Raw genomic sequence first — 23,487 nt, forward strand, 5'->3', positions numbered from 1 at the left:
CATCCTAAATTATGAGTTTGTCACTTTTATATCCCATTATATAGGAGTCTATTAGGTGTTCTTATATATATATATATATATTTTTGTAAAATACAATATAAATCACAATTTTTGGATCCTTGGATTGGATGGTTGTAATAATAATAACTGAACAATATTATTAGATTGAAAATTTACATTATTAGACTAAACATTAATAGTCTAGCTACATTATTAGATGATACGTGACATTAATCTAACCGTAAGATCACAAAATGTAATAAACTGACAAGTGTTTTGTGTTTTGCATATCCCTATTCCTACAAATTCGAAGTTATCATTTACTCCCTCTGTCCCTCCTTCTGTCCCTCAAGATTATGCACTCTTTCTTTTTAGTCCGTCCCACAAGAATATGCATTTTCTAATTTTGGAAAGTCTTTTCTCTCGAATGAAGTGAGACTCATTTTCCACTAATAATATTTTATTTATTTTTTCTCTCTACCTCTATCTTATTTTACCAATTTTATATTAAAATCTGCGCCGACCCAAAGTGCATATTCTTTAGGGACATGATGGACTATTTAAATAGTAGAAGTATAAAGCAAAAGGCAAAAACCGTGTTCCATGGTAATAAGTTAACTGTTGCAAGTCAATGGAATAGAATTTCTCTATGAAATTAAAATACCATAAAACACTAACCTCTTATTTGTAAGATATTCTATAGAAAATGTGTGGCTATATATAGATGCATAATTGTTCACAAATTTCATCCACTACTCCAACAAACACACTAGCTAGCTGATCAACTACTAATTTGCATAACCTCATAGCGAAAGGAAAAATGGTGCTTTCTTGCAACGGCGGCGATGCCTACGACTGGGCTAAAGCAGTGAAGGAATTCGACGAGGCGAAATCCGGCGTGAAGGGCCTAGTCGACGCCGGCGTGACGGAGCTCCCCCGCCTCTTCGTGCACCCGGCGGAGCATCTCCTCAACAACCCCACCGACCCGGCCCTGCAGCCGGAGCTCCCCACCATCGATTTCGCCGGGTTGCGGCAGGGCCGTCGGCGCGAGGTGGTGGAGGCGGTCCGCAGGGCGTCGGAGGAGTGGGGCTTCTTCCGCATCGTCAACCACGGCGTCCCTCGCCAGACGATGGACGCCATGCTTGACGCCGTGCGGCGCTTCCACGAGCAGCCGGCGGAGGTGAAGGCGCCGCTCTACTCCGACGACAGCCGGAGGCGGGTGAGGTTCAACAGCAACAGCGCGATAAGGGAGAACGACGCCGCCTCGTGGAGGGATATTCTGACGTGTGTTTTCAACGATGATGAGATCGATCGGGAGCTTATCCCGGAGGCGTGTAGGGAGGAGGTGCTGGAGTATGTGGGGCGGATGATCGAGCTCAGGGAGACCATGGCGGAGGTGATGTCGGAGGCGCTGGGGCTTCCGAGCAACTATTTGTCGGAGATAGAGTGTATGAAGAGTGAGGCAATGGCGTGTCTGTATTATCCGGTGTGCCCCGAGCCCCAGAAAACCCTAGGGACGCCCAAGCATTCCGACACCACGTTCCTCACCTTGCTTATGCAAGACACCATCGGCGGCCTCCAGATTCTCCACGGCGGTCAATGGGTCAACGTGCCGCCCGTGCCCGGGGCTCTCATTGCCAATATTGGTGACCTAATGCAGGTACTCATTAACTATTATTCTCTCTCTTACTTTACCATTTTCCTACTTTAACTATTTATTATCATGGGTTAATGGGTTAATGTGATTGATTAATTAATGTTGAATTTTGTAGATTATTAGCAATGACAAGTTCATAAGCGTGGAGCACAGAGTGGTGGCACAGCCGGTGGGGCCGAGGATATCGGTGGCGTGTTTCTTCACGCCGAGCATGAGTGCGGCGGCGAAGCCATTTGGTCCGATCAAGGAGCTATTGTCTGATGAGAAGCCTGCTATATACAGGAAGTTTATGTTCAGAGACTACTGCCAGTATTACAAGATTAAAGGCCAAGATGTTTCCTCGGCTTTGCCTCATTACAAGATCTGATCGTCACTTGCTTATTTACTTCATTCTATAAATGCAATTATGTAATACTAATATTTTCACATGATATTGTTTGTATAACAACTTCTCTTTGATTTTTAAAATATTGCTTCACTTCCTAGCTACTATCTTTATTCTTTATACTAATTCTTATTCTTGCACGTGTATGACTACTTGACTAGAGACTTATTAATTTATTACTATTATCCATTTTTCAAAACAATACGAATCACATTTAGGAGATCGCTATTGACTTATGTACAAGACTCTTTGGTCAATAAAGTCCGCAATTATTTTGTTTATTGCAGTTAATTATTAAAGGCTCGTCTCCTAAACCGCCTCCGATACAGAATAATTTAAGTGGCTTTCACAATAAATTAAAATATGTATAATCGTATACAAAAATTACTAGAATCAGCTTAACCTTAAACTTTTAATACTTTAAGGTGGGGTTCGGTTTCCAAGATAAAATAATACTTAGATACAATCTAGGATTGAGTTGTGAGATTATTTTAGTAGTAGGGGGTTAACTATGACTAATTATCATATGATTATCCATAGATTGATTTGTGCGATTGAATCTTATGAACTAAACACACTACAAATTTAATCCCGGATACAATCTTGCAAACTGAACACCCCTAAAAAAATTAGTATTACTTCTATAATCTTGGTGTAGCCCTGGCCCAGTTACGGTGAGGCCCTGGCCCGGCTCGTTCAAGACTTCAAGTCCATGGATCCTAAAAGTGGACCCTACCCGATTACTGTAAAATCGAATCACTAAACCCTAGCAAGACCTACGTAAGAATACATCTCTTCATGACAACACAAACCGGAAAAGGAGAAGACGAGAAGATGGAAGTTGAAGCTGTTGCAGCAGCACAAGTGGTTGCAGCTGAAGAGACAGAGGAGAGCCACCGCGTCATATGCCAGCTCACGGACCCGGAAGGAACGCCGCTCGGGTCGCCAATTTTCCTTCCGGAAACTGCTGGCCCTAAGGAACTCCAGCAGCTCGTCAATCAACTCCTCAACAACGTATATTTTTCATCTTTTAACTCTCTAATTGAAGAATCTATGTTTCGATTTTGTTTTGGATGCTTGTGAATTGTGAACTGGTTTAGTGAGAACTATCTTGGGCCGACTGTAGGAAGCTGGTGCTCTTCTGATTGAGTTCAATTTTGCATCTTGTTTTATTGTTATATGAATTACTGTCAACTTAGTGTTGGTGGTTCAGTGTTTGTGCTCAATTGTAAGTACACTTAGGAATTCACTTTTGGACTATCGTCGTTAGTAACTAAAGAAAATTTGGACTTAGAAAGTACATCATACCCCGTTTTCTTTTTCATATTTTAGTTCTGGCAATTATCATAACATGTGTCTTGGTTGGCTACTTTTGATTTTGCGGTGTGAATACGTCTAGGCTAGGTCAGATTCTTTAGGCTTCTGTAATTTTTCAGGAAACGGGTTGACACAAATATAATTTGGAACATACTGCGGTCGCACAAGATAATCTGTTTTTGTCTCATATAGTGATGATGCTATAGTGTTGGTGGTTGCCGTTTTGAAGCTCATTCCTACAATATTCATTGAAAAATCTAGAAATGAACTATAGTTGCCTATTAGGATTTAGGATTCCGACTACACATGTTCACCGTTCATTTTCTTTTTTACTGAACAAGCTAACACATAGTATTTTTTTGGGGAGTGCTGATGCTGACTCCAGTGTTTCCTGTTAGTTTTGCAGGCAAACATATTATGAATGATGTTCAGAATAATGGCAAACTCAAATTTAAGTCAATAATAATTAAAAAAATCATGTCTTGGCACAAGAGTTCCCTGCATTTCTTTTTGTGGGGGAGGGGGAGAAAAATTCATGTGCCTTACGTGTACCAGTACAGTTATAATATTGGTTCAAACTATAGTAAATGTTATTGTAGTACTACATGCTAAAATTATGTACACACATTATGGACCTACACCAGTTGGTAGGATCCTATTTGATGAGGAAATGTTTGGTTCTCTCAGGAGGAAAAATTGCCTTATGCCTTTTATGTGTCAGACCATGAGCTTGCAGTGCAGCTTGGATCATACCTTCAAAAGAATAAAGGCAATTTACTAATTCTATTAATCAGTTTATTGCTTTTGATTTTTCTTTTTACTCCTATATCAAACACAAATGCTGAGATGTCGAGTGAATAATGGTGCAGTTTCTGTGGAGAAGGTCATTACAATAGTTTACCAGCCCCAGGCAGTATTTCGAATACGTCCAGTGACTCGATGTTCTTCAACTATTGCTGGTATGAAAGTTGTTTTAATCCCTTCATGTGCTGATGCCAATTAAAAGTGCAATTTGTTTCGTTCTTATTTGCATGCTTGTCAATGATACGGTTAGGATTTATTCAAAAATAGCATACTTGGGTTATAATCATACTCATGAATCATGATCACTGCCCAGCTTATTCTACACTCTATTTTTTCTTCCTATACCTCTAGAATTTCCAGAAGCACTTCTTGAAGTATATAAAATATACTACTTTTTGCAATATCGTGACTCTATCACAAATGAATACTGCTTTCTTCCATAAAGCTTCTCTATTCTCTATTGGTATTGATATACCTTTGGGCTTTATTAATGCATTATTGTTCTGTAGATGAAACATGAATAAGTCGACAGTCATTATATTTTTGACCTTATTAACTTTAGCCAACACCAGCAACTTATATATTAGGAGATCTAATCAAGTGGTCCCATTTTTCAATACACGGATAATGACAAGTACAATAATAAACACTTCTCCTAATTGTCATATTACCTAGTGTTGTACCTGTTGTTTAACTGGTTAAGGAATCCCTCCACCAAAGGCCAAAACTAGCTCAAAGGCATTTTCTTATTCTAGATTTTTGTGTTCGATATATACATATATTATGTATAAGGTGGGTTTGATATCATTTTGTTCTGATTGTTCTTGGCCAGAGCAAAGGCCTCAGGTGTCTTTTGACATTAAATTATTATTGGTGAATGTATATAATTTCAAAACTGTTCAGTTCGCTGATTGTTAGAGTTTTTTTCTTCTCTTATAATTGAGAATCTTCTCTGCACTACTTGACCTCGATTAACTGAGCATTTTAATTTGATCTCAACTTGATTGGGATGAAGTTTGCTTTGATTCAGATGGAATTTTTTTGTCTAACTCTGGTTGATTTATTTTAGGTCATACTGAAGCGGTGCTTTCTGTTTCCTTTAGCCCGGATGGATGCCATTTGGCTAGTGGATCAGGTGATACGACTGTTCGTATGTGGGATTTGAATACACAGACACCATTATTTACATGTAAAGGTTAGAATCTTTTTTTAATGTTTGAGCTGCATGTTTCTGATGGTTGAATGAGATTATTATAATTCATAAGTTTTGAAACTTTTATCTCTGCTTTATGCTTTGCCATTATGCTTGTGTGACTAATTTGGTTATAGGTGTTGAAATCACCCAAGAAAGAAATACCTGGACTGTTGGTTATTTGTATTCAGTTTACTTGTATGGGAGGCATATAAAAGATTCTAACTATATTTACAATATCAGAAAGCTAGAATCCTTTTTAGTAACTCTGATTGTCTATATCTTTCATTGCATAATATGGTCTTAACAAGTGCACTCATTTTTGAACTATGATGATCTTTGAATGAGCTCCTTTGCTTGATTGTTATGTAAGATCTTCCAGTAAAAAATATGGAACTAAACTCTATGTTATTACCAAATGGTTGTGCTTCTATAAGGTTAATTTCATTTTATTGAGCTATTTTGTGTTTATGATGTCACAAGTAATTTCTCCTATTTTATTTTTCATTTGATCTTTTGCTATAATTAAGTGGTGATATATTATGATAAAGTACTTTCTCTTTCTTCCCCCTTCAGGACACAAGAACTGGGTTCTTTGTATTGCATGGTCACCAGATGGTAAGTATCTTGTAAGTGGAAGCAAGGCTGGAGAACTGATATGCTGGGACCCACAGACTGGCAAATCATTGGGAAATCCACTTATGGTAAGTGTAACAACTAGGGTCTATCATGATTGAGTTCCTTCCTTGTTGATCTGATTATTTTTCTGGATTAACTCAGGAATATATTGCCTTCATTCATTCATCCATCCATCCATTCATCCATCCATCCATCCATCCATCCATCCATCCATCCATCCATCCATCCATCCATCCATCCATCCATCCATCCATCCATCCATCCATCCATCCATCCATCCATCCATCCATCCATCCATCCATCCATCCATCCATCCATCCATCCATCCATCCATCCATCCATCCATCCATCCATCCATCCATCCATCCATCCATCCATCCATCCATCCATCCATCCATCCATCCATCCATCCATCCATCCATCCATCCATCCATCCATCCATCTTAGAGCTGAACGTACTGTAGAGCATGTTGACTGCACAGATTGTGATCTGTTTTGATCTTTGCAGGTGCTCTATAGGAAAATAGCATACTATAATACATTTAATAAGTATTAACCCATTAACATGTCATGCCCGGTCTATGTTTATGTATGTATTATGATTGGCATAGCCTAGTGGCACTCTCATTATATGACAATACATTTTTTATGAAAGGTAATACATGCATACTCAACAATCAACATTGTGTTTCCCCATCCTGTATAGTCATCTCCTAATATCATTGATATGTATAATAAGTATCATCTTTTAGCATCGCTATTAGTTATTTTTGGAATCTCTTGATTACGCATGTTCACATTTTTTCTCTGAAGCAGACTCTGTACTTGATGGTATATGTATCACAATGCTGTTGTTATTTTCATGGGACTGACTAGACATATTGCAAGATCTTTTTCTGGATATACCAAAAAGACATTAGACATTGACACTTGTCATGTTATTGCTTTTCTTGAAAAAAATTGTAATGTACTTAAATGACATTGATCATGTCTTAGGGGCACAAGAAATGGATAACTGGAATTTCATGGGAGCCAGTGCATCTTAGTGCTCCATGCCGCCGCTTTGTCAGTGCTAGTAAAGATGGTGATGCAAGGATATGGGATGTTGCTTTGAAAAAATGTATTATATGTCTGACTGGACATACACTGGCCATAACCTGTGTGAAATGGGGAGGCGATGGATTCATATATACAGGGTATGTTTCATTTTCTACTCTGAATCTAATCCTCCAAAACAAAAATTTGTAAAATATGGTTCAACTATTATTTTTCTTGGAAATTTCGAAGCAACTCGTTTGGCTATATCATATGTTGGAATTTGGGTAGCAAATGCTCTGGACATATAGTTATTTGCTACCAAATGTGAGGCTACTGTGTTCTCTTTATTTTTTTGGTAATGAAATGGCCATTTGCTCAATTGAAATATCGTGCATAAAGAACCTTTTTTCTGCAAGTGACAAACTCAAAATGGCTCAACAAGCTTTGCTTTCTTGCTACAGTTTCATTTCAGACAAACTTTCAGGAACTTGGAAGTGTTTTTTTGACTTCCAAATCCAAATTATCTGTAATTTTTATAGGGAGTATACTTGATAGGGATTAGGGTAGGTACTCTAAATTTATTGGCAATGTAAATTATGGAAGGTAAAAAAAAGTTGATTTCTTTTTCACATTCGTTGCAGATCTCAGGATTGCACAATTAAAATCTGGGAGACTACACAAGGAAAGCTAATTCGGGAATTGAAGGTATTTATCCTATATGGATCAGCAGTCTTTTCTTCGTCTGACCCCCATGATCCCATCCTATTTTTATTAGTGCATCCATTTCACATCTGCTAAGCAGTGTCTTTTCCCCGTCTGATATTCTCAACTGTTCATATACGCCGGCGGCTTGTCATATATGTAGTATATGCTAACGTTGTGTTAGGTGACGTGAAAGATAAGATTATGTTGTCTTAGTCAATTTGATAATATTTTACCTTTGTGGTTACTAATATGCTTCTATTTATTCTTAAATCCAATTGTATTCTTCTTCAAAACATTGTGCCAACTGTCAATAGAAAGTTGTGCAGAACTGTTCTCTTCCAGGATCATTTTTAGGAGGTTTTTCTGTAAAATGTTCCTCCATCCCATAAAAATAGATTACTTTTGCCATTTTCGTCCATCCCAGTAAAAGAAGACACTTCTATTTTTGGTAACTTTTTTCTCTCTCTCTAATGAGGTGGGCCTCATTCTCAACTGACAATACTCTATTTTCTATCCCTCTCCTACTTTACCAATTGTGCATGAAAATCCGTGCCATCCCAAAATGTGTTATTTTTAGACTGCAAGGTGCTTGGGAGAATTTTGTGCTACTTCTTTCAACTCATTGCATTCTTTGTTTTCCTGTACTCAAGTTGCTCATGTCTCCCATGTTTTGCAGGGCCATGGGCATTGGGTGAATTCATTGGCATTGAGTACTGAGTATGTTCTCCGAACTGGTGCCTTTGATCACACTGGTAAACATTATTCATCTCCAGAGGAAATGAAGCAGGTGGTTTGATTAGTCTTTTACAGTTCTCTATCTCCTTCCAGTTTTTTCCCTTCATAATTACTGATTGTAGATTATGCTCCTTTTTGTCGATACGGATTCTTGTTGATTCATCAAAGTGATTTAATGATAAAATGAAGCTGTGGATTTTAGATCTACTATTCAGTTTCTCTTACCCTTGCCACATGCTTGATTTTTTTTATTTTTTATGATTTCATATTTTGGATTTTTAGTTGGAACGACTTACAGCTGAACTAAGGTGGTATTTAGACCTTTTTAGGCTGTGAGAGTGAGGGAGTTAATAATTGGACTAATGTAATATGTCTGAGTTTTCCTTCAGAGTAATGAATGCTATCTAAACAGTATGCACATCGTAATGAGTGAACTTGCAGATTCTGCATCCCTTTGTGTAATAGTATGTGTGAGGTTTACATTTCTACTGTATTTGAAACCAAAGGCTACTTAAATTGTTTACTAGGTTGCTTTGGAAAGATATAATAAGATGAGGGGCGCTGCTCCTGAAAGATTGGTGTCAGGTTCAGATGACTTTACCATGTTTCTATGGGAACCTGCTGCCAGTAAACACCCCAAAAATCGCATGACTGGTCATCAACAGGTACTAAATTGTGATTGTCCCACTTTGTTCAATTTTTTCCCCTATGTTAGCTCTATATTTGGATAAAATCAAACCTCAGTTCAGATGATTTCTTCTGGATTAATTGCTTAATATCTTCCAAACAAATGTTAATATTGTTTTTACTAAGTCAATTGAAGAGTCAATGCATGTGCAAATGATAACCATGAAAAGAAACTATCTAATGATGACATTGGAAATAATTTGTTACTACCATTTTCTTTACATATAAATATATAATTACTGTCTGCAGCAAACTTCTACATGCATTCTCGAGTTTAATCAAACCCCAAAATCAAACATCTTGTGAAGTATTGCCTTTATGTCAACTCCTTGTATTCCAATATGCTCATCTAACAAAGCTGGTGCATAGAAAACAGCAACTTTACTTAAACTGTGGTTTATCTTCTCTGTATATGTCCAGACCCTTTAACCTTATTAATGATCAATGCTGACCCCATAAATCTACAAAGAATACACATACGTTTAGAGTTCCTTTGTTGAATCACATTGCCTATATTTCCACTGTATTGTATGCAGCTGTATATTGGTGCTGAATTTGTAAATCTGGTTCATGTAGTTTGTTTAGTTCGCAGAAATGATTGTGATTATGCATATCCATCAGTTTATTTGCTTGCCTTACCTCCTCTCTGTAGTCTGTAGTTCACTTTCTCTCCCTCTCCGCTATTTGCATTCTCACTATATGCTTCATCTTTATCCACTTATTTATTTTCACTGGCAAGTTCATTAATTTAATTGAATTAGAGTTCGCCGACCTCGTATTATAATTTGATCTCCTGTAGCTTGTAAATCATGTTTACTTTTCTCCCGATGGGCAATGGATCGCTAGTGCCTCCTTTGATAAATCAGTCAAATTATGGAATGGAGTAACTGGAAGTTTTGTGGCTGCCTTCCGTGGTCATGTTGGGCCTGTTTACCAAATAAGGTTGGAATTTTGAATTTTTTTTAAATAGATGCATCTAGCCTGTAGATATTTGTACTCAAAACGTTTTCGTGCAGCTGGTCAGCTGATAGTAGACTGCTTCTGAGTGGAAGCAAAGACTCAACTCTTAAGGTAACTATGCCTTTCAATAAATAAATCTACTCTGAAATAATTTTGATTTTGTAAGCGAATGTGCTCATGCTGGGTTGCAAGATAATGTATGTTCAGGCTATATGTGTTGAATGGTGTCATAAAGGTGTATATAGGTAGAGAACTAGTTTGGAAGATGTGATGTGTATTTTCATGTCTACCTTGATTCTATTTGTGATAAATAGTCCCTCCTCTGTAAATAGTGTTTGCTGCCACCAACAATTGGGTTGTGCATTCGATTATTGACATGAAAACCTGTAATCAGGTTTGGGATATTCGTACACAGAAGCTGAAACAAGATCTTCCAGGACATGCAGATGAAGTAAGCTCTCTTGTCTGCCGCCCTCTGTGTTGAATCTTTTCGTGGGATCTTCAGCTAACCCTTTTGATTGCAGGTGTTTGCAGTTGACTGGAGTCCAGATGGTGAGAAAGTAGCATCTGGTGGTAAGGATAAGGTTCTGAAGCTATGGATGGGCTAGGCATGAAATTGGATCGCTGTTGCATGCATCATATAGAACAAGAGATCCCAGCAACAATCGAGCTGCGATCAAAATTCACCGCCACAACAGTTTTGCAAATGTGCAGAGCATCTTCTTCTGCCCACTTTGGATGTGTTTGTGTTATAAGATGAGGTGGTGGCTGCTATCAAAGCTGCATATTTACATTTGTCATTTTTTCCCTCTGTAAAGGAATAGACAACAGACATGGAGGTTTCTTGAGTTATCACGAAGTTATAGGTTAAATTGTGATCACATCATGATTTTTTACCTTGACTTTAATTTTGTAGTTTACATATCTGTACGTGTATCATTTGTTCACTTTGCCCTCCGAGTACAATTTTTAGAAGAGCTTTTGTTTGATTTACATTATTTAATGTTGGATTTTTGTGTTAATTTCAATTTACCTATAACTGTCATATAGGATAATGTTTTAAAGAATATGAGAAGTACTATAAGATTCGAACTAAAAGAAATAAAGCATGATTCTTATTCAGTTTTCTTTCTGAATATCTTAATTTCACCTAAATATTCATTTGAAATCATATATCCTTGTATTATCATTAATTTACTATTCAATAAAAATTAAGAGTGAGTGAAACAAGATTGAAACAGCACATGGAAAGCTTTTTTCTTGGACTCCCTTAGTAATTTTTTGAGTTTCACTAATATACTATTCAAAAGATATGATATTGATATAAGAGAGATATTTGCTAGAGAAAGATGGCTACAATCTGTGGTTCATCTAAAGAAAACAAAGAGTTTAATTAAAACTTTATGTCCCAATCTTATGTACGATATTATCAAATTTATTCCTACTTCTAAAATAGAGGTAAATGGAGTATGTTTTTATCTTTGAAAATGACACATGAAAAATATAAACGCAAGTCTCTGACATGCTATTGCTATGTAAACAATATGATGCCAGAAACTGAATGTGATAAAAATTTAGAAGATTAGATGTGAACTTGATATTTTACATGGATTTGAAAATAATTTAGTAAAACATTGAGATAGATGTGGTGTTATATAGAGCCACCACCATTGTAGATTAATGCATTTTAGTTCATTTTACAAAATTTAGATTTTAAAAATATGAATGCCATTTTTAGATACATGAATGCCATCTTTAGATAGTTTTAATTTATTAAAAAATTCCAATTTTAAAAACAAGGAATTCATTTTATGGTCGTTTTAATTCATTTATGATTTATTAAACTGAAGTACTGAACTATAACTATCATAAATAACAATTTATTTTAAACTGGAACAAAATGCCCTTAAAATGACGTACGTTTTTCAAAATTTGTCCAATCTCATCGATTTATTTTTTTAAAAAAAACTGATTACATTTTTGTCAGAGATAAAATTATTTAACTTTTTATAATAATTTGATTAATTTTTTGGTCAGGGATAAAGATTGTTTAACTAAAAATCATGAAGATATAGGTGTTTCTCATAAGAGAGAGTAATGAACAAACAAATATGGAATTCACTTCGAAAACATTGATCAAATAACTAAAATATGTTGAAAGATTAATTATACACCGATTCCACGCAATCACCACCCCTCTTCTCCAATAGATATCCTTCTTCCACACTTGTACCCAAATTAGGGGGAAAATTCAATAATGTATTTATATATTTTAATTTATTATTCTTTGGAGCTGAACCGATTGCTTGATATCCGCTGTTGAAGAAAACTGAACTTCTTCAGATATTTATTTGCTTCAGGTGATATTCGCCTATCATCAACCCTATATTTTGGCTGTTTGGAGGTAAAAACTCGATTTTCTACTTAGTTATTTATCTGGACTTTGAAGAATTCCGCAGAATTATGCCTTGTTTAACTTGTTTATGATTACTGTAGCATTTAATTTTCCGGTATCGGATAATTTCTCTTTGGATTCTGGGTTTTCTTGGGAGTTTCGTGTACTTTTAGCTGTCCTTTTGCGTGAGAAACTAGACGAATAAACTTAAAGGAATTAAATTGTGTTCAGGATTTCTTGGTTGGCGTATTTGCATTACTATTTGGTGCTAAAGGTTTGACCTTTTGTGTTTATGATGATTCCTGTAACAGTTTATTTTCTCTTAGCTTTAGTTCATGTTTCATTGGATATCTAGCTGCAATTAGTTTCTTGCTGGACATGAGGAACCCTAGATATTATTCTGTTATGTTGAACGATTGTTACTGTCTTGCTGAATTTAGGGGCTGGTGATTGGTACAGGGGAGTATCAGCACGTTCTGCAGCTTCAATTTTTACTTATTTCAGTATTGCCCTTGTTTTTTCATTTGATTATGCTCGACGTGATTCTGCAGGTTCAATTGCATAATAAATGTTGAATTGTTGATTTGATAGAACTTTGCTAGAAGAATATTTCACATAAAAGTTTCTTTAGAATTAAGATAAATGAAAAAATTTCTGAAAGAAGATATGAACTTTTTTGTTTCAAGTGTGTTAGACCGTATCACTTCTGAAACTTGAATTGCTCCCCCTTCTTTGCAAATTAGAGTTCCTTGTAGATTAGTGTATTTCTTATTTTGTACTCAGTTACTTATCCAGTCAAGAATTTTGCAACAGGTGGTAATTTGTATTCTGAATCTCTTAACATAGTTATTGTTTCTTTTGTTAAATCTCAGGATCATCACAAGAAGCTGCGAGTTTCTACTCTCAAATCTTAAATTCCTTCCAGTGTAAACAATTATATCAACTGGTTTCCAATGCAGTCAAGTTAATTATTTTCAAGGTGGCATATCTGTTACTTATACGTTATTGTGTATTCTCTCTATATTCTTTAACGACGTCACAAAAAAAGCCTAGTGTATTATTGTTATTATTAGTGAATATATGTATATATTGCTGGTACATATTTGTCACTTCACAATCTGAGAATTTAACCGTTCTTGTCGTTGACTTGAGGTGGTATGATAAAATGATATCTTGGTATGGAAGTTATTGATTGTGTGCAATAGAGCCAAATGTGGTCAATCTGAATACAATTCTTTATATTGGACCAATACCCTTTTGCTTTAGATCATTATCACTAAAGTTACTTTCTCTCTTTAAATTGCATTTTTCTCATTTGTTATTAGATGGAGGGGTGGGCATGGTATTTTCTTGAGATATTATGGCTTACTGTCTACATGGATGTAAAACACTGGATTTCTGAACCATGCTCCAACTGCTGTTAGTGACTTAGTGTTGATCCTATTATCCAATGCACGATCTCTTGACCTTCTAAATAGTGTATTTAGAAATGTATACCTTCCTTATTAGTCCGTAGTTTGTGTTATATGTGATAGGCTTTTCCTGTCCAGCTGTCTTAGAATATGCTTCATTAATGTCTGACATGTTGCCTGCTGGAATAATTCAGTTCTCTTTTGGTCTTTCAGCATAATGATCTGATTAAGGCACACTGTTTTTGCATGCATTCAGTGTGTGTGTGTGTGAGTGATGTTCAGTGGGCAAAAAGGATTTCATGCTCTCAATATATTCAAGTGGAGACAGGCTAGTGCATCGTTACTGACTGCTGGGTTGCTTGATGATGTACCACATGAAATCGAGTTGTCTGATTATCATAGAGCACCGAGCCCTGGTAGTGAGAGCCCATCTGGGCTTCTCAATGGGGAGACCTTGAATGCCGAGCCAATTGATGATCTGGATCTGTTCTTTGAGAGGATTTACACCTATTACCGTGAGAAAGGCCTTTGGTGCATTATTACCAAGTGGATGGTTGAGCTTCTTAGCTTGGCCTTCACTATATGCTTTTCTGGTTTCTTTCTGCTATATGTTGATTGGAATGGCCTCCGCAATGCAAAATGTGGCATGGATGCAGTGGAATCTGGTATCAAACCTTGCGACCTCTATGAGGAAGCTTTACATAAGTACCCATTGACTCCTTTCACTCTTTCCAAAGCTATAATTGTAGGATATTTGGGGATATTTTCCATCTACTGTATATTCTGCTTTTTGAGGTTCTTTGCGCAGTTGAAGGAGACTCTTAAGATCCGTTGGTTTTACTACAATAGGTAATTATGAATCACGTGTACCTTGTAAGGTTAAAAGCTATGTAAACTCTTAATACTATGTAGCTTACTTCTAACTTATTCAAACTGATAAAAGTATTACTGAAATTCTTGAAATGAGGATGTTGTATTGGGTGCTTAATTAATGTCTTTGCAGCCTCCATGTGACGGACAATGAAATACAGACAATGCCATGGTCATTGATTCTTGAAAAGGTTGTTCAAGTACAGCGGACACAGCAGCTATGTGTGGTCAAGGATCTTTCTATGCATGATGTGGTGATGAGATTGATGAGGAAGGAAAATTATTTAATTGGCATGCTTAATAAAGGAGTGCTTGCTTTTCCTAAATCACAGTGGGTCCCTGGCTCTTGCGCAACTGGAACTGTTGGTACAGATGATGTCCAACTTCGTCTAGTACTGCCAAAGACTCTTGAATGGACCTTAAATTGGTGCATTCTTCAGAGCATGTTTGACAGGTAATTCAATGCTTACTATTGTGAGAAAACAGCCTATTGCAAGAATACGAGTGATAATTTGGCCGTCCTCTCCATCCTGCACCAGTTGGACAAAACAGATACCAAAAGGCTCACTCCTGAAGTTTTACATACCATTAATGATTTTCTCATATTTATCCAATGTTGCTTTCATGGGTTCTCCTGGTCAAAAAGTAATTGTGAAATTTTCCGTTGTCCCCCTTCTGTGATGACTTACTTCCTGTCTTTCTCTGTTTTCAACTGAAACTTTTGTTTGTGATTTCCTTTCCATGATCCTAAAAGATTGAAATATGCTTGTCCTTCTATTCCTTTTGAAGCTAGACTTTTGTATTGGTAGGCTTTGCTCTCATCTGATTTAAACATGCTCATTCGTATGCTTTTTTTCACCGCAGGAACTACCGTGTTAGAAGTGACTTTGTCTCTGATCCAAATACATTGAGGAAAAGGCTTATGATAGTTGGCTTTGCTCTGCTTCTTCTATCCCCTTTCCTTGTTATTTTCATGCTCGTATATCTCTTCTTGAGGCATGCTGAACAGTTTTACAATCATCCGAGTACAGCATCGTCGAGGAGATGGTCAAATCTCTCTAAGTGGATATTCAGGGAATTCAACGAGGTATTTACGTAAACTTGATCCTGAATTTTGTCTTCAGAATTATGTCTAGTTGTGGTCCAATACATTGTGCGAATATAATCTTATTTGAAGATGCATGATAATGAATTTTAAGCATTTACTTTTAAAACTGTATTCCATCTTCAGTTTGTTTTTATTGCCATGCCTTCTCCGTTGAAGGCACTAACTTGGGTTATCATCTTTCATTTTCAGGTTGATCATTTGTTTAAGCACCGGATAAACAGCAGCATTGTGCATGCTTCTGATTACCTGAAACAATGTCCTTCACCTATCTTGACTATTGTGGCAAAATTCATATCATTTGTTTCTGGTGGCTTTGCTGCTGTGCTCATAATAATTGCGTTCTTAGAGGAATCTCTACTGGAAGGCCATGTAATGCTTTCAACCTTTACACTAAGGCTAGATCGACAAGATTCTTGAACTTCTCTTTTAGTAATAGCCTCTGATTTAATCTTGCAGATATTTGGGCGAAACTTATTCTGGTATGCTGCAGTTTTTGGAACTATAACTGCTATAAGCCGTGCTGCAATGATGGATGAGCTTCTTGTCCTTGATCCACATGGGGCAATGTCCCTGGTTGTCCAACACACGCATTATATGCCAAAAAGATGGCGAGTGAAAGAGAACACCGAGACAGTGCGGCTCGAGTTTGAGACTCTTTTTCAGGTATCATATGTTATGCATGTTGATGCGACTGCAGTGTGCTTTGCAAGGATACTTTGTTAAAGGTTTTCCTGGGATTCAGAATGTCAAATGTATGGAGTTAGATGCTTTAAAAAAATTAATTCTTAGATGAGTTGAACTAATTTGGACAAGAATCTAAATGACCTTGCCAATCATTTATCTGGTGTATAGATGTTTCTACTTTCTATAAACCTTTTCTATGAGAAATCCCTACCACCACCACATAATGCTATCATCCTTTTAACAGATAAACAACTATAGTAACTAGAAGACATCCGTAATCTTCTATCCTCATTGAGAATTTTGTTGGATAGATTCTGTGCCCAAATTAATTGGCTGTTGAAGGGTTCATTATAGAAACAAGGCACACTTATGTCTTAATCTACGGTGTAGGCTGATCGAATGAGTTTTCTTGGTACAGTACACAGGAATGATGCTGTTGGAGGAGATGGCCTCAATCTTTCTAACACCGTATCTACTTATGTTTGTTGTCCCTAAGGTACGTAATTCGCCATGTTCTCATCCACCTATTTCGGTTTCAAATGGTATTCCTCAAAATACCATTTGTTTGATTTTGCAGCGGGTGGATGATATCTTAAAGTTCATCAAGGATTTCACTGTGGACGTTGAAGGCGTGGGCCACATTTGTAGGTAAGTGTTGGCTCATTGCAATTTATCTTGATAAGCAACAAAAGCTTCATTACTGCTTATCCGGATGTTGTTTTTGCTTTGTTGGCGGACAAGAACTCATTAGCATGCCATATTTGGTTGCAGATTTAGCCTCTTCGATTTTAGAAATCATGGAAACAAAAGATATGGTTCGCCATTTGACTCATCTCGTGATCAGAGGAGTTCCCAGGGAAAAATGGAAAAGTCATTCTTGAGGTATCACTACTATCTGTACCACATGTATACATCTTTGCTTTGCACGTCAACGTGTCAAGTTCTGTTTGCAGCTTTCAGATCGCGTATCCGTCATGGGATCCTAATGATGATGGGAAGCAGTTCCTCATGTCGTTGAAAACATTCAGAGATCAAAAGCTGAGAGGTCAAGGGACAGCAATCTCGCAGACAACATCCAGAATGGCGCACCAGAATCCAAAATTCAGAGGCTTTGGTGCGGGTGAAAGGAACGCCATGCTATCCAGGGAAATGCCTTTCAACAATATGGGGAACTTCCATCAGTTAGACTCGATGTGGCTGATAGATGCTGAGCAGAAGAATTTTCCCTACATTCTGGAGTGGTATTACACCTCGCACAATCATGACAGAGGCGCAGATAACGAGAGAGAGAGACCGCCGAGAAGCTACGTCCACGATGTGGAGAACCCGCCTGCTCGATGGATGCCGCCCCACTTGACCAACAACACTCCCAAATACAATGACGAAAACTGGGATGACAGCCTGTTTGAGGATCGCACACAGAGCCATCTAGAAGCTTCCACATCGGTCCCCCTCTTTCAAGAAAGTTTGCTGCGGCAGCAGCATCATGAGTCCAACGACATGCAGCACCCTGGCAGGAGCCATTGGTGGGCCAGGACACGGCCACAGGGCCCGGGTCAGGAGACGAGCTTTTTTGAGCCTCCAAACTTCTTCCACGAAGCTTCCACATCGGCTCCCCTCTTCCAAGAAAGTGTGCAGCAGCAGCAGCATGAGTCCAACGACATGCAACACCCTGGCAGGAGCCACTGGTGGGCCAGGATGCAGCCCCAGGGCCCAGGTCAGGAGACGAGCTTTCTTGAGCCTCCGAACTTCTTCCAAGAAGCTTCCCGTGATAACCTCGACAATTACTCAGACGAGAAAAGTGACGAGGAACATCAGCTGGAGTTGGGAAATTCGAGGGGGCTGTCGAGGACGTTCGTCATGGACGATTTAGATGGAGGGAATTTCAGTCTTCCGTTTGTCGACATATATAAGGACCCGTCAGAAGATTCTGGAGCAGGGTGATTAGGTCTCTTTGGTTTGAAACAATTGGGACATGTTAGAGCTTACCTTGAATCCAAAATCTCAAAATTCTTTCTTGTAAATAAAGAAAGTGTACAGACATTGGAATCCGAAGCTTGTTTTCCCTCTGCTTGATTTGCAAGGTGAGGGGGAATGAATGCTGTAATCATTATCGTACAATAAACAATGTTATTAAAAAGCGGCCATGGCGCCGCCGTGGCGCCATTGCGTGGCGGGTTTCGGAAAAAACGCCATCGCCACGAGCTGCCACAAAACTTTTTTATGGCGACCGCCATTTGCCGCCATGAGTGAGGCGCCATGGCGGTGCCATGGCAGTTATGGCGTCACTTTTGGTTGGGCTGCCCCAAACCTCAGCCCAATTACCAAATAACACGGCTCAAATGATTTTTAACCCTTAACCCGGCCCAAACCCGGCCTAAATAATGAAATAAAATGCCAATTAAGTCCAAATCTAGGGTTTTTTTCATAGTATCTCTTTCCCTCTCAAACAAACCCAACCTGCTGCGCCCCCAGTCCCACTGCCCTAGTCACGTCGCCGCCAGTCCGTCTAGAGCAACCCACTACCCAGATTTTTAAGGTAACCGAAATTGTACCAGATTTTCTAATTTGCATGCCATTTTAATTAGGAATTAGGGTCAGATTTTTAATTAGGATCAGATTTTTTTAATTAGGGTCACATTTTTAATTAAGGTGTAGCTGTGCAGATTTTTAATTAGGATCACATTTTTAATTAAGGTGTAGCTGTGCAGATTTTTATCATACTTCTATTTTTATAAATTTAGTAATTACAGTAGATATAGTAATTAAAAAGCATGCTTCTATTTTTAATAGTTGATAACTTGATATATTACAATTTTTTATTATTTTCTAATTTTTTGAATTTATATATACATATATTGTGTTTCCACCCTTTATTACTAATGATTACGAATTTCAGTTACTCATCATAAAATTATTACTCCACTAACTTATTAGTATCTATTACGGTTCAAAAATGATCCCCCCCCTCCTTCCAAATAGACTATTTAGGGTTAGACACCAGTTTTAATGCATAATTGATAATTAGTAAAAAAGAAAATGAAAAGTAGTCCGTCCAAATAGACTATTTAAGGTTGACACGAGTTTTAATGCATAATTGATAAGTAGTAAGAAAGAAGATGAAAAGTAGTTGTTGAAATTGTATCATGAATGATGGATATATAAATAATAAAGTAAAAAAGAAAGAGAAAAAAAATATAGTCTATTTCTATGGGACGGAGAGTATTCCGGTGTGCATGCAAGTTCATTTTGCTTTGGGAGGGTAAGTGATATCTGTAACAAAGACAAATATGAAGTAAAATTAAAATAATTAAATACCAGCAAGAATCAAATATCCAAATGAAGCTCTGGTTTAGAAGGTAAATGAGAACCAGGAGCGGTGTAAGCATAGTACATAAGCTGCATGACTGCGGCCAAACCCACACATAATACATCACAAATCCTAAGGCAACGCAACTTAACCTTTTCATTTATTTACAACACAGCCCACTTCGTTATAACCCATGTCGCTCATGTGGATAGGGACGGTGTCTAGCCTACAAGGACAGAGTGCTAGCTGGATCATTCTTTGCTGCTCTTTTCAGCACTCTCTTCCTGATGACCTGACTTGTTGGACCGGGTGCTGCCTGCTATGGAGTTATCTGTAGTTTCATTCGTGCTGCTGGCTATGGAGTTATCTGTAGTTTCATTTGTATTGCCTGCTATGGAGTTATCTGCAGTTTCATTCGTGTCGTGAGGTCCCAATGTGGATTTAGTAGTATTGGAGTCACCAGAAAGATCTTCTGTACTCTGGTCCTTTGCCTCTCCAGATTCCAAGGCTGTTACGAGCTCACTATGTCTGGAAACAACATTTTGAAGCTCCTCGTGGAGGTTGAGAGCATCGAAAAGCATCACTTCATCATCAGATGTGCTCTCTATGACTCTCTGAACAATGGGAAGAGACTGCTTGCAATTCTCCAACATACTAATTGTTAGATCATCCTGCGTGGAACAACGTACTGATCATCAGAGAGATGTTACCACAATGTTAAGCTGTAAATTAAAATTTAAGAAGAGATATGTATTGGCTTGATAGGCTATCTAATTAGCACTCAATCACATACGCAAACCAAAAGCAGAAATATCAAGTTTATAAGTTATAGAACATAAACAACATTCCTCTAAAAAAGAAAAAAAAATAACCTTAACGGGTTTTGGTTCGGTGTCAGAGTTCAAAATGCTGGAGAGAATATCAAGACTGTTCCGAGCCACAAGAAGATGCTCTTTTTTCTCTTCCTTGGACTGGAAACCATAAGTAATGAAACTGGGAACTTCTTCATTTGCTGCACCTGAGTTGGGAATGGATTGTCTCTCAGAAGATGCTAGTTGCTGTTCACCAAGATACGACTCCAAGTTGCGTTGGTCGGAGGGAAAACTTTTTTCCTGTGCCGGGGGAGGAAATTCTCTGGATTTCAAGTTCTGAAAAAATGAAGTAAATTAGATCTTGAGAAAACGTAAGCATTTCAAACAAACTAAGCATGAATCTACCTATGAATAAAACACGAAAAAAGCACCTCAAGTCAAGGCCACCTGCTCTTCTAAATTTCTTACACAATTACCGAAGTACTAAAATATGTGAACAAAAAATTAAAGAAAGACAGAAGATCATATATGCATACAGAACCCAATAAAAATTCATACAATCATAGAAGGATGTGGAATCTTTGAAGAGAAGATGAACAAAGAACTACCAAGTTATCCATGATTAATGCTTTATTCTAAAAGCCCACAACCAGGCGCGTACACCTAGTTCCTCCAGTTTCTTAACACTACCCAACAACAACCCTAAGGCAGCCTCACTTTGATTCAAGCACTACATGATGTTCTGCCTTTCTCACGTGACTGAAAAGTAGCTTCGCTGCTCAAGGGACTTATTGCCTTCTAAGAGAAGCACACCCACTTCTTCAGCTTTTCGGTTTGTTGCAGGAATTGTTTTCTTTCCTGATAGTAAGAATGCAGAGATTTCTATGCCTGTTATGTCAGAGCACTAGATATGTGGTTGTCACTACATGACCGATTCATTAGTTTTATAAAAAAAACAACTTCCGCCGCACCAAAGATGAAGTTCAGTTTATTCTCTGGTTCCAAAGAACAGCAAATTCAAAATGTAGCAGACTGAATTCGAGCTCTTGCTCTGAATACTCTACGAGCTTGAATCCTACAGCTTATTATCTTATAATTGCAATGAGCGCTGAATTCGCATACTGTCTAAATCCAAACAAGAAAAAAACATCAATCTCACTTGAGCTTGATCCAGGCATAAAACTCAAACCAACATTTAACACAGATAGGATTTCCAATACAAACAAGCAATGTGCATCTTAGCCTCTCAAACAGTTAACACAACACAAGCACATGAACAAATGTTTTCCAAAGTAATGCAACTCCAAGAGGCAATAATCATCCACGCATCATAAACAATAATGATCGAATGTAAGGAACTAAGCAACAAATCAATAATCCGACTGAAATGAATAATAACTAAATATAATAATTTGGGAAAACCTAACCTCTCATTTTCATCTTTCCCCAATAAATTGAAAAACAAACCCAAACTAGAAAGAGACAGAGAGATAGTTAAGCTGACCATATATGTCTGACGGAAGACGGGCAAGTAATCGAGATCGTTGGACTCGCCCCAGCCCCTAATCAGCTGCAGCGCCCTCACCCTAACGCCGTGGTCCGTCCTTGGATCCTCAATTAGCCTGACCATATCATCGAGCACCTTCTCCGACGCCACCTCGGAGAAGACCTTCTCGCAATTGGAGGCGCAGGTCTCGAGCAGGTCGAGGCTGAGCAGCTGCGTGGGAGGGCTGCGGGCGGCGGCGAGCTTCTTCTTAATGGCCCTGACGATCTCGGTGCCGTCATACTCGGTACGGCTGATCATGGCGCAAATGCGGAGGTTTAGGCCCCAATTAGGCTCCGGAAGAGTCTCGGCGGTGGCCTCGTCGACGGCCTTGGACTCCGGCGTGGGGGTTTGGAGGATTTCCTTCATCTTGGAACTGATGGTGCGGCCCATCTGCGCGCTGCTGGTCTTTATGCGCTCGCCGAGGGAGGAAGAGGCCAGCTTCAGTTTGGATAAATCAAGTTTCTCCATGGATCACGGCGGAGGAGGAAATCGGCGGCGTTGAATTGAATTGATTGATGTTGTGAGATACGCGTCGTTGGCGATAAAGGCTTTACTGATATTTTTATATGGTTAAAATTCAATTAATTGCACCAGTCCACGCTACCAAAATCCTAGTATATTTAAATAATTACAAATGTACGACAAAAACTAGAGCTTTTTTTTGTTTTTTTTTTCTTTCTATGAGTTTCAAGATTTAAGTAGCCACCAATCACCATATTTAATTGAAATGGGAATGAGGTTTTTTTGTGAAATACAAGTGGATGTGATTTTTTTTGTGAAATACAAGTGGATGTGATTTATCAAGTGCAAGCACTTACTATGGTTTTCCATTTTTATATTAGACTTAATTTTGAACCATACTCAAACCGTCTTAATGATTTAATCCATGATTATTAATCCTCTATATTCATCACAAACCATACATTACTCATTATGTGATTTGAAAATGATGACACTATATGATATATTGTCATAAAAAAGATAAAATACAAATATGATAGAGTAATGATAACAATTTGAAAGTAAAAAAGATGAATAAATTAGATTAGATCAGATTCAATTGAGATGCAAATGTGTACTACAATGATTTTGATGTTGTTAATTTAAACATGAAAATTATAGTGCTCCATCCATCCATTCCGCAAAATTTGTCACATTTTGATCCAGTAAATTTTTTTAAAAAGTAATAAAAAGTGAGTTGTAAAAGTTAGTGAAATGTGAGTCATATTTT

General features: G+C 37.8%; 4 protein-coding genes across 6 annotated transcripts; 3 read left to right on the plus strand and 1 right to left on the minus strand.

Annotated features, from left to right (window-relative positions):
• The first annotated feature begins 763 nt into the window (after positions 1-763).
• On the plus strand, positions 764-2,149 carry LOC121765858 (1-aminocyclopropane-1-carboxylate oxidase homolog 1-like). Its single transcript, XM_042162128.1, has 2 exons — positions 764-1,660; positions 1,773-2,149. Exons 1-2 carry the CDS (start codon positions 821-823, stop codon positions 2,022-2,024), a joined length of 1,092 nt encoding a protein of 363 aa, XP_042018062.1. The 5' UTR covers positions 764-820; the 3' UTR covers positions 2,025-2,149.
• A 659-nt stretch (positions 2,150-2,808) lies between these two features.
• On the plus strand, positions 2,809-11,122 carry LOC121792633 (notchless protein homolog). Its single transcript, XM_042190645.1, has 13 exons — positions 2,809-3,056; positions 4,047-4,128; positions 4,229-4,318; positions 5,233-5,358; positions 5,932-6,059; positions 6,991-7,190; positions 7,674-7,737; positions 8,414-8,524; positions 9,000-9,137; positions 9,959-10,101; positions 10,176-10,230; positions 10,514-10,570; positions 10,644-11,122. Exons 1-13 carry the CDS (start codon positions 2,841-2,843, stop codon positions 10,725-10,727), a joined length of 1,494 nt encoding a protein of 497 aa, XP_042046579.1. The 5' UTR covers positions 2,809-2,840; the 3' UTR covers positions 10,728-11,122.
• Positions 11,123-12,229: 1,107 nt separating this feature from the next.
• LOC121792634 (autophagy-related protein 9-like) lies at positions 12,230-18,709 on the plus strand. Of its 3 annotated transcripts, none has more exons than XM_042190646.1 (11): positions 12,230-12,523; positions 13,387-13,493; positions 14,140-14,775; positions 14,930-15,250; positions 15,661-15,883; positions 16,094-16,273; positions 16,361-16,567; positions 17,007-17,084; positions 17,166-17,236; positions 17,360-17,470; positions 17,530-18,709. In XM_042190646.1, exons 3-11 carry the CDS (start codon positions 14,201-14,203, stop codon positions 18,530-18,532), a joined length of 2,769 nt encoding a protein of 922 aa, XP_042046580.1. In that variant the 5' UTR covers positions 12,230-12,523; positions 13,387-13,493; positions 14,140-14,200; the 3' UTR covers positions 18,533-18,709. The 3 variants fall into 3 exon arrangements, with proteins under 3 accessions (XP_042046580.1, XP_042046582.1, XP_042046581.1); XM_042190648.1 differs by having other exon boundaries at positions 17,542-18,709; XM_042190647.1 differs by having other exon boundaries at positions 14,183-14,775.
• Positions 18,710-19,879: 1,170 nt separating this feature from the next.
• Positions 19,880-22,834, minus strand: LOC121765863 (TOM1-like protein 2). The gene is made up of 3 exons (XM_042162141.1): positions 22,215-22,834; positions 20,771-21,046; positions 19,880-20,569 (listed from the first exon to the last, which is right to left on the minus strand). The coding sequence occupies exons 1-3, from the start codon at positions 22,722-22,724 to the stop codon at positions 20,150-20,152; spliced, it is 1,206 nt and encodes a 401-aa protein (XP_042018075.1). The 5' UTR covers positions 22,725-22,834; the 3' UTR covers positions 19,880-20,149.
• Between the last annotated feature and the right edge of the window lie 653 nt (positions 22,835-23,487).

This window comes from Salvia splendens, chromosome 2, assembly GCF_004379255.2.
Source record: "Salvia splendens isolate huo1 chromosome 2, SspV2, whole genome shotgun sequence".
Lineage (NCBI taxonomy): Eukaryota > Viridiplantae > Streptophyta > Magnoliopsida > Lamiales > Lamiaceae > Salvia > Salvia splendens.

Bases quoted from the DNA above. Each gene is read 5' to 3' on its own strand.
- LOC121792633 (XM_042190645.1), top strand. From the start codon at position 2,841: ATGACAACACAAACCGGAAAAGGAGAAGACGAGAAGATGGAAGTTGAA. The intron at 5,359-5,931 runs GTTAGAATCTTT...TTCCCCCTTCAG, and splicing joins ACCATTATTTACATGTAAAG to GACACAAGAACTGGGTTCTT. The intron at 7,191-7,673 runs GTATGTTTCATT...CATTCGTTGCAG, and splicing joins GATGGATTCATATATACAGG to ATCTCAGGATTGCACAATTA.
- LOC121765863 (XM_042162141.1), bottom strand. From the start codon at position 22,724: ATGGAGAAACTTGATTTATCCAAACTGAAGCTGGCCTCTTCCTCCCTC. The intron at 21,047-22,214 runs GTCAGCTTAACT...TCATTTTTTCAG, and splicing joins TCTTCCGTCAGACATATATG to AACTTGAAATCCAGAGAATT. The intron at 20,570-20,770 runs GTTATTTTTTTT...TGTTCCACGCAG, and splicing joins CCGAACCAAAACCCGTTAAG to GATGATCTAACAATTAGTAT.
- LOC121792634 (XM_042190646.1), top strand. From the start codon at position 14,201: ATGTTCAGTGGGCAAAAAGGATTTCATGCTCTCAATATATTCAAGTGG. The intron at 14,776-14,929 runs GTAATTATGAAT...ATGTCTTTGCAG, and splicing joins CGTTGGTTTTACTACAATAG to CCTCCATGTGACGGACAATG. The intron at 17,085-17,165 runs GTACGTAATTCG...TTGATTTTGCAG, and splicing joins TTATGTTTGTTGTCCCTAAG to CGGGTGGATGATATCTTAAA.
- LOC121765858 (XM_042162128.1), top strand. From the start codon at position 821: ATGGTGCTTTCTTGCAACGGCGGCGATGCCTACGACTGGGCTAAAGCA. The intron at 1,661-1,772 runs GTACTCATTAAC...TGAATTTTGTAG, and splicing joins ATATTGGTGACCTAATGCAG to ATTATTAGCAATGACAAGTT.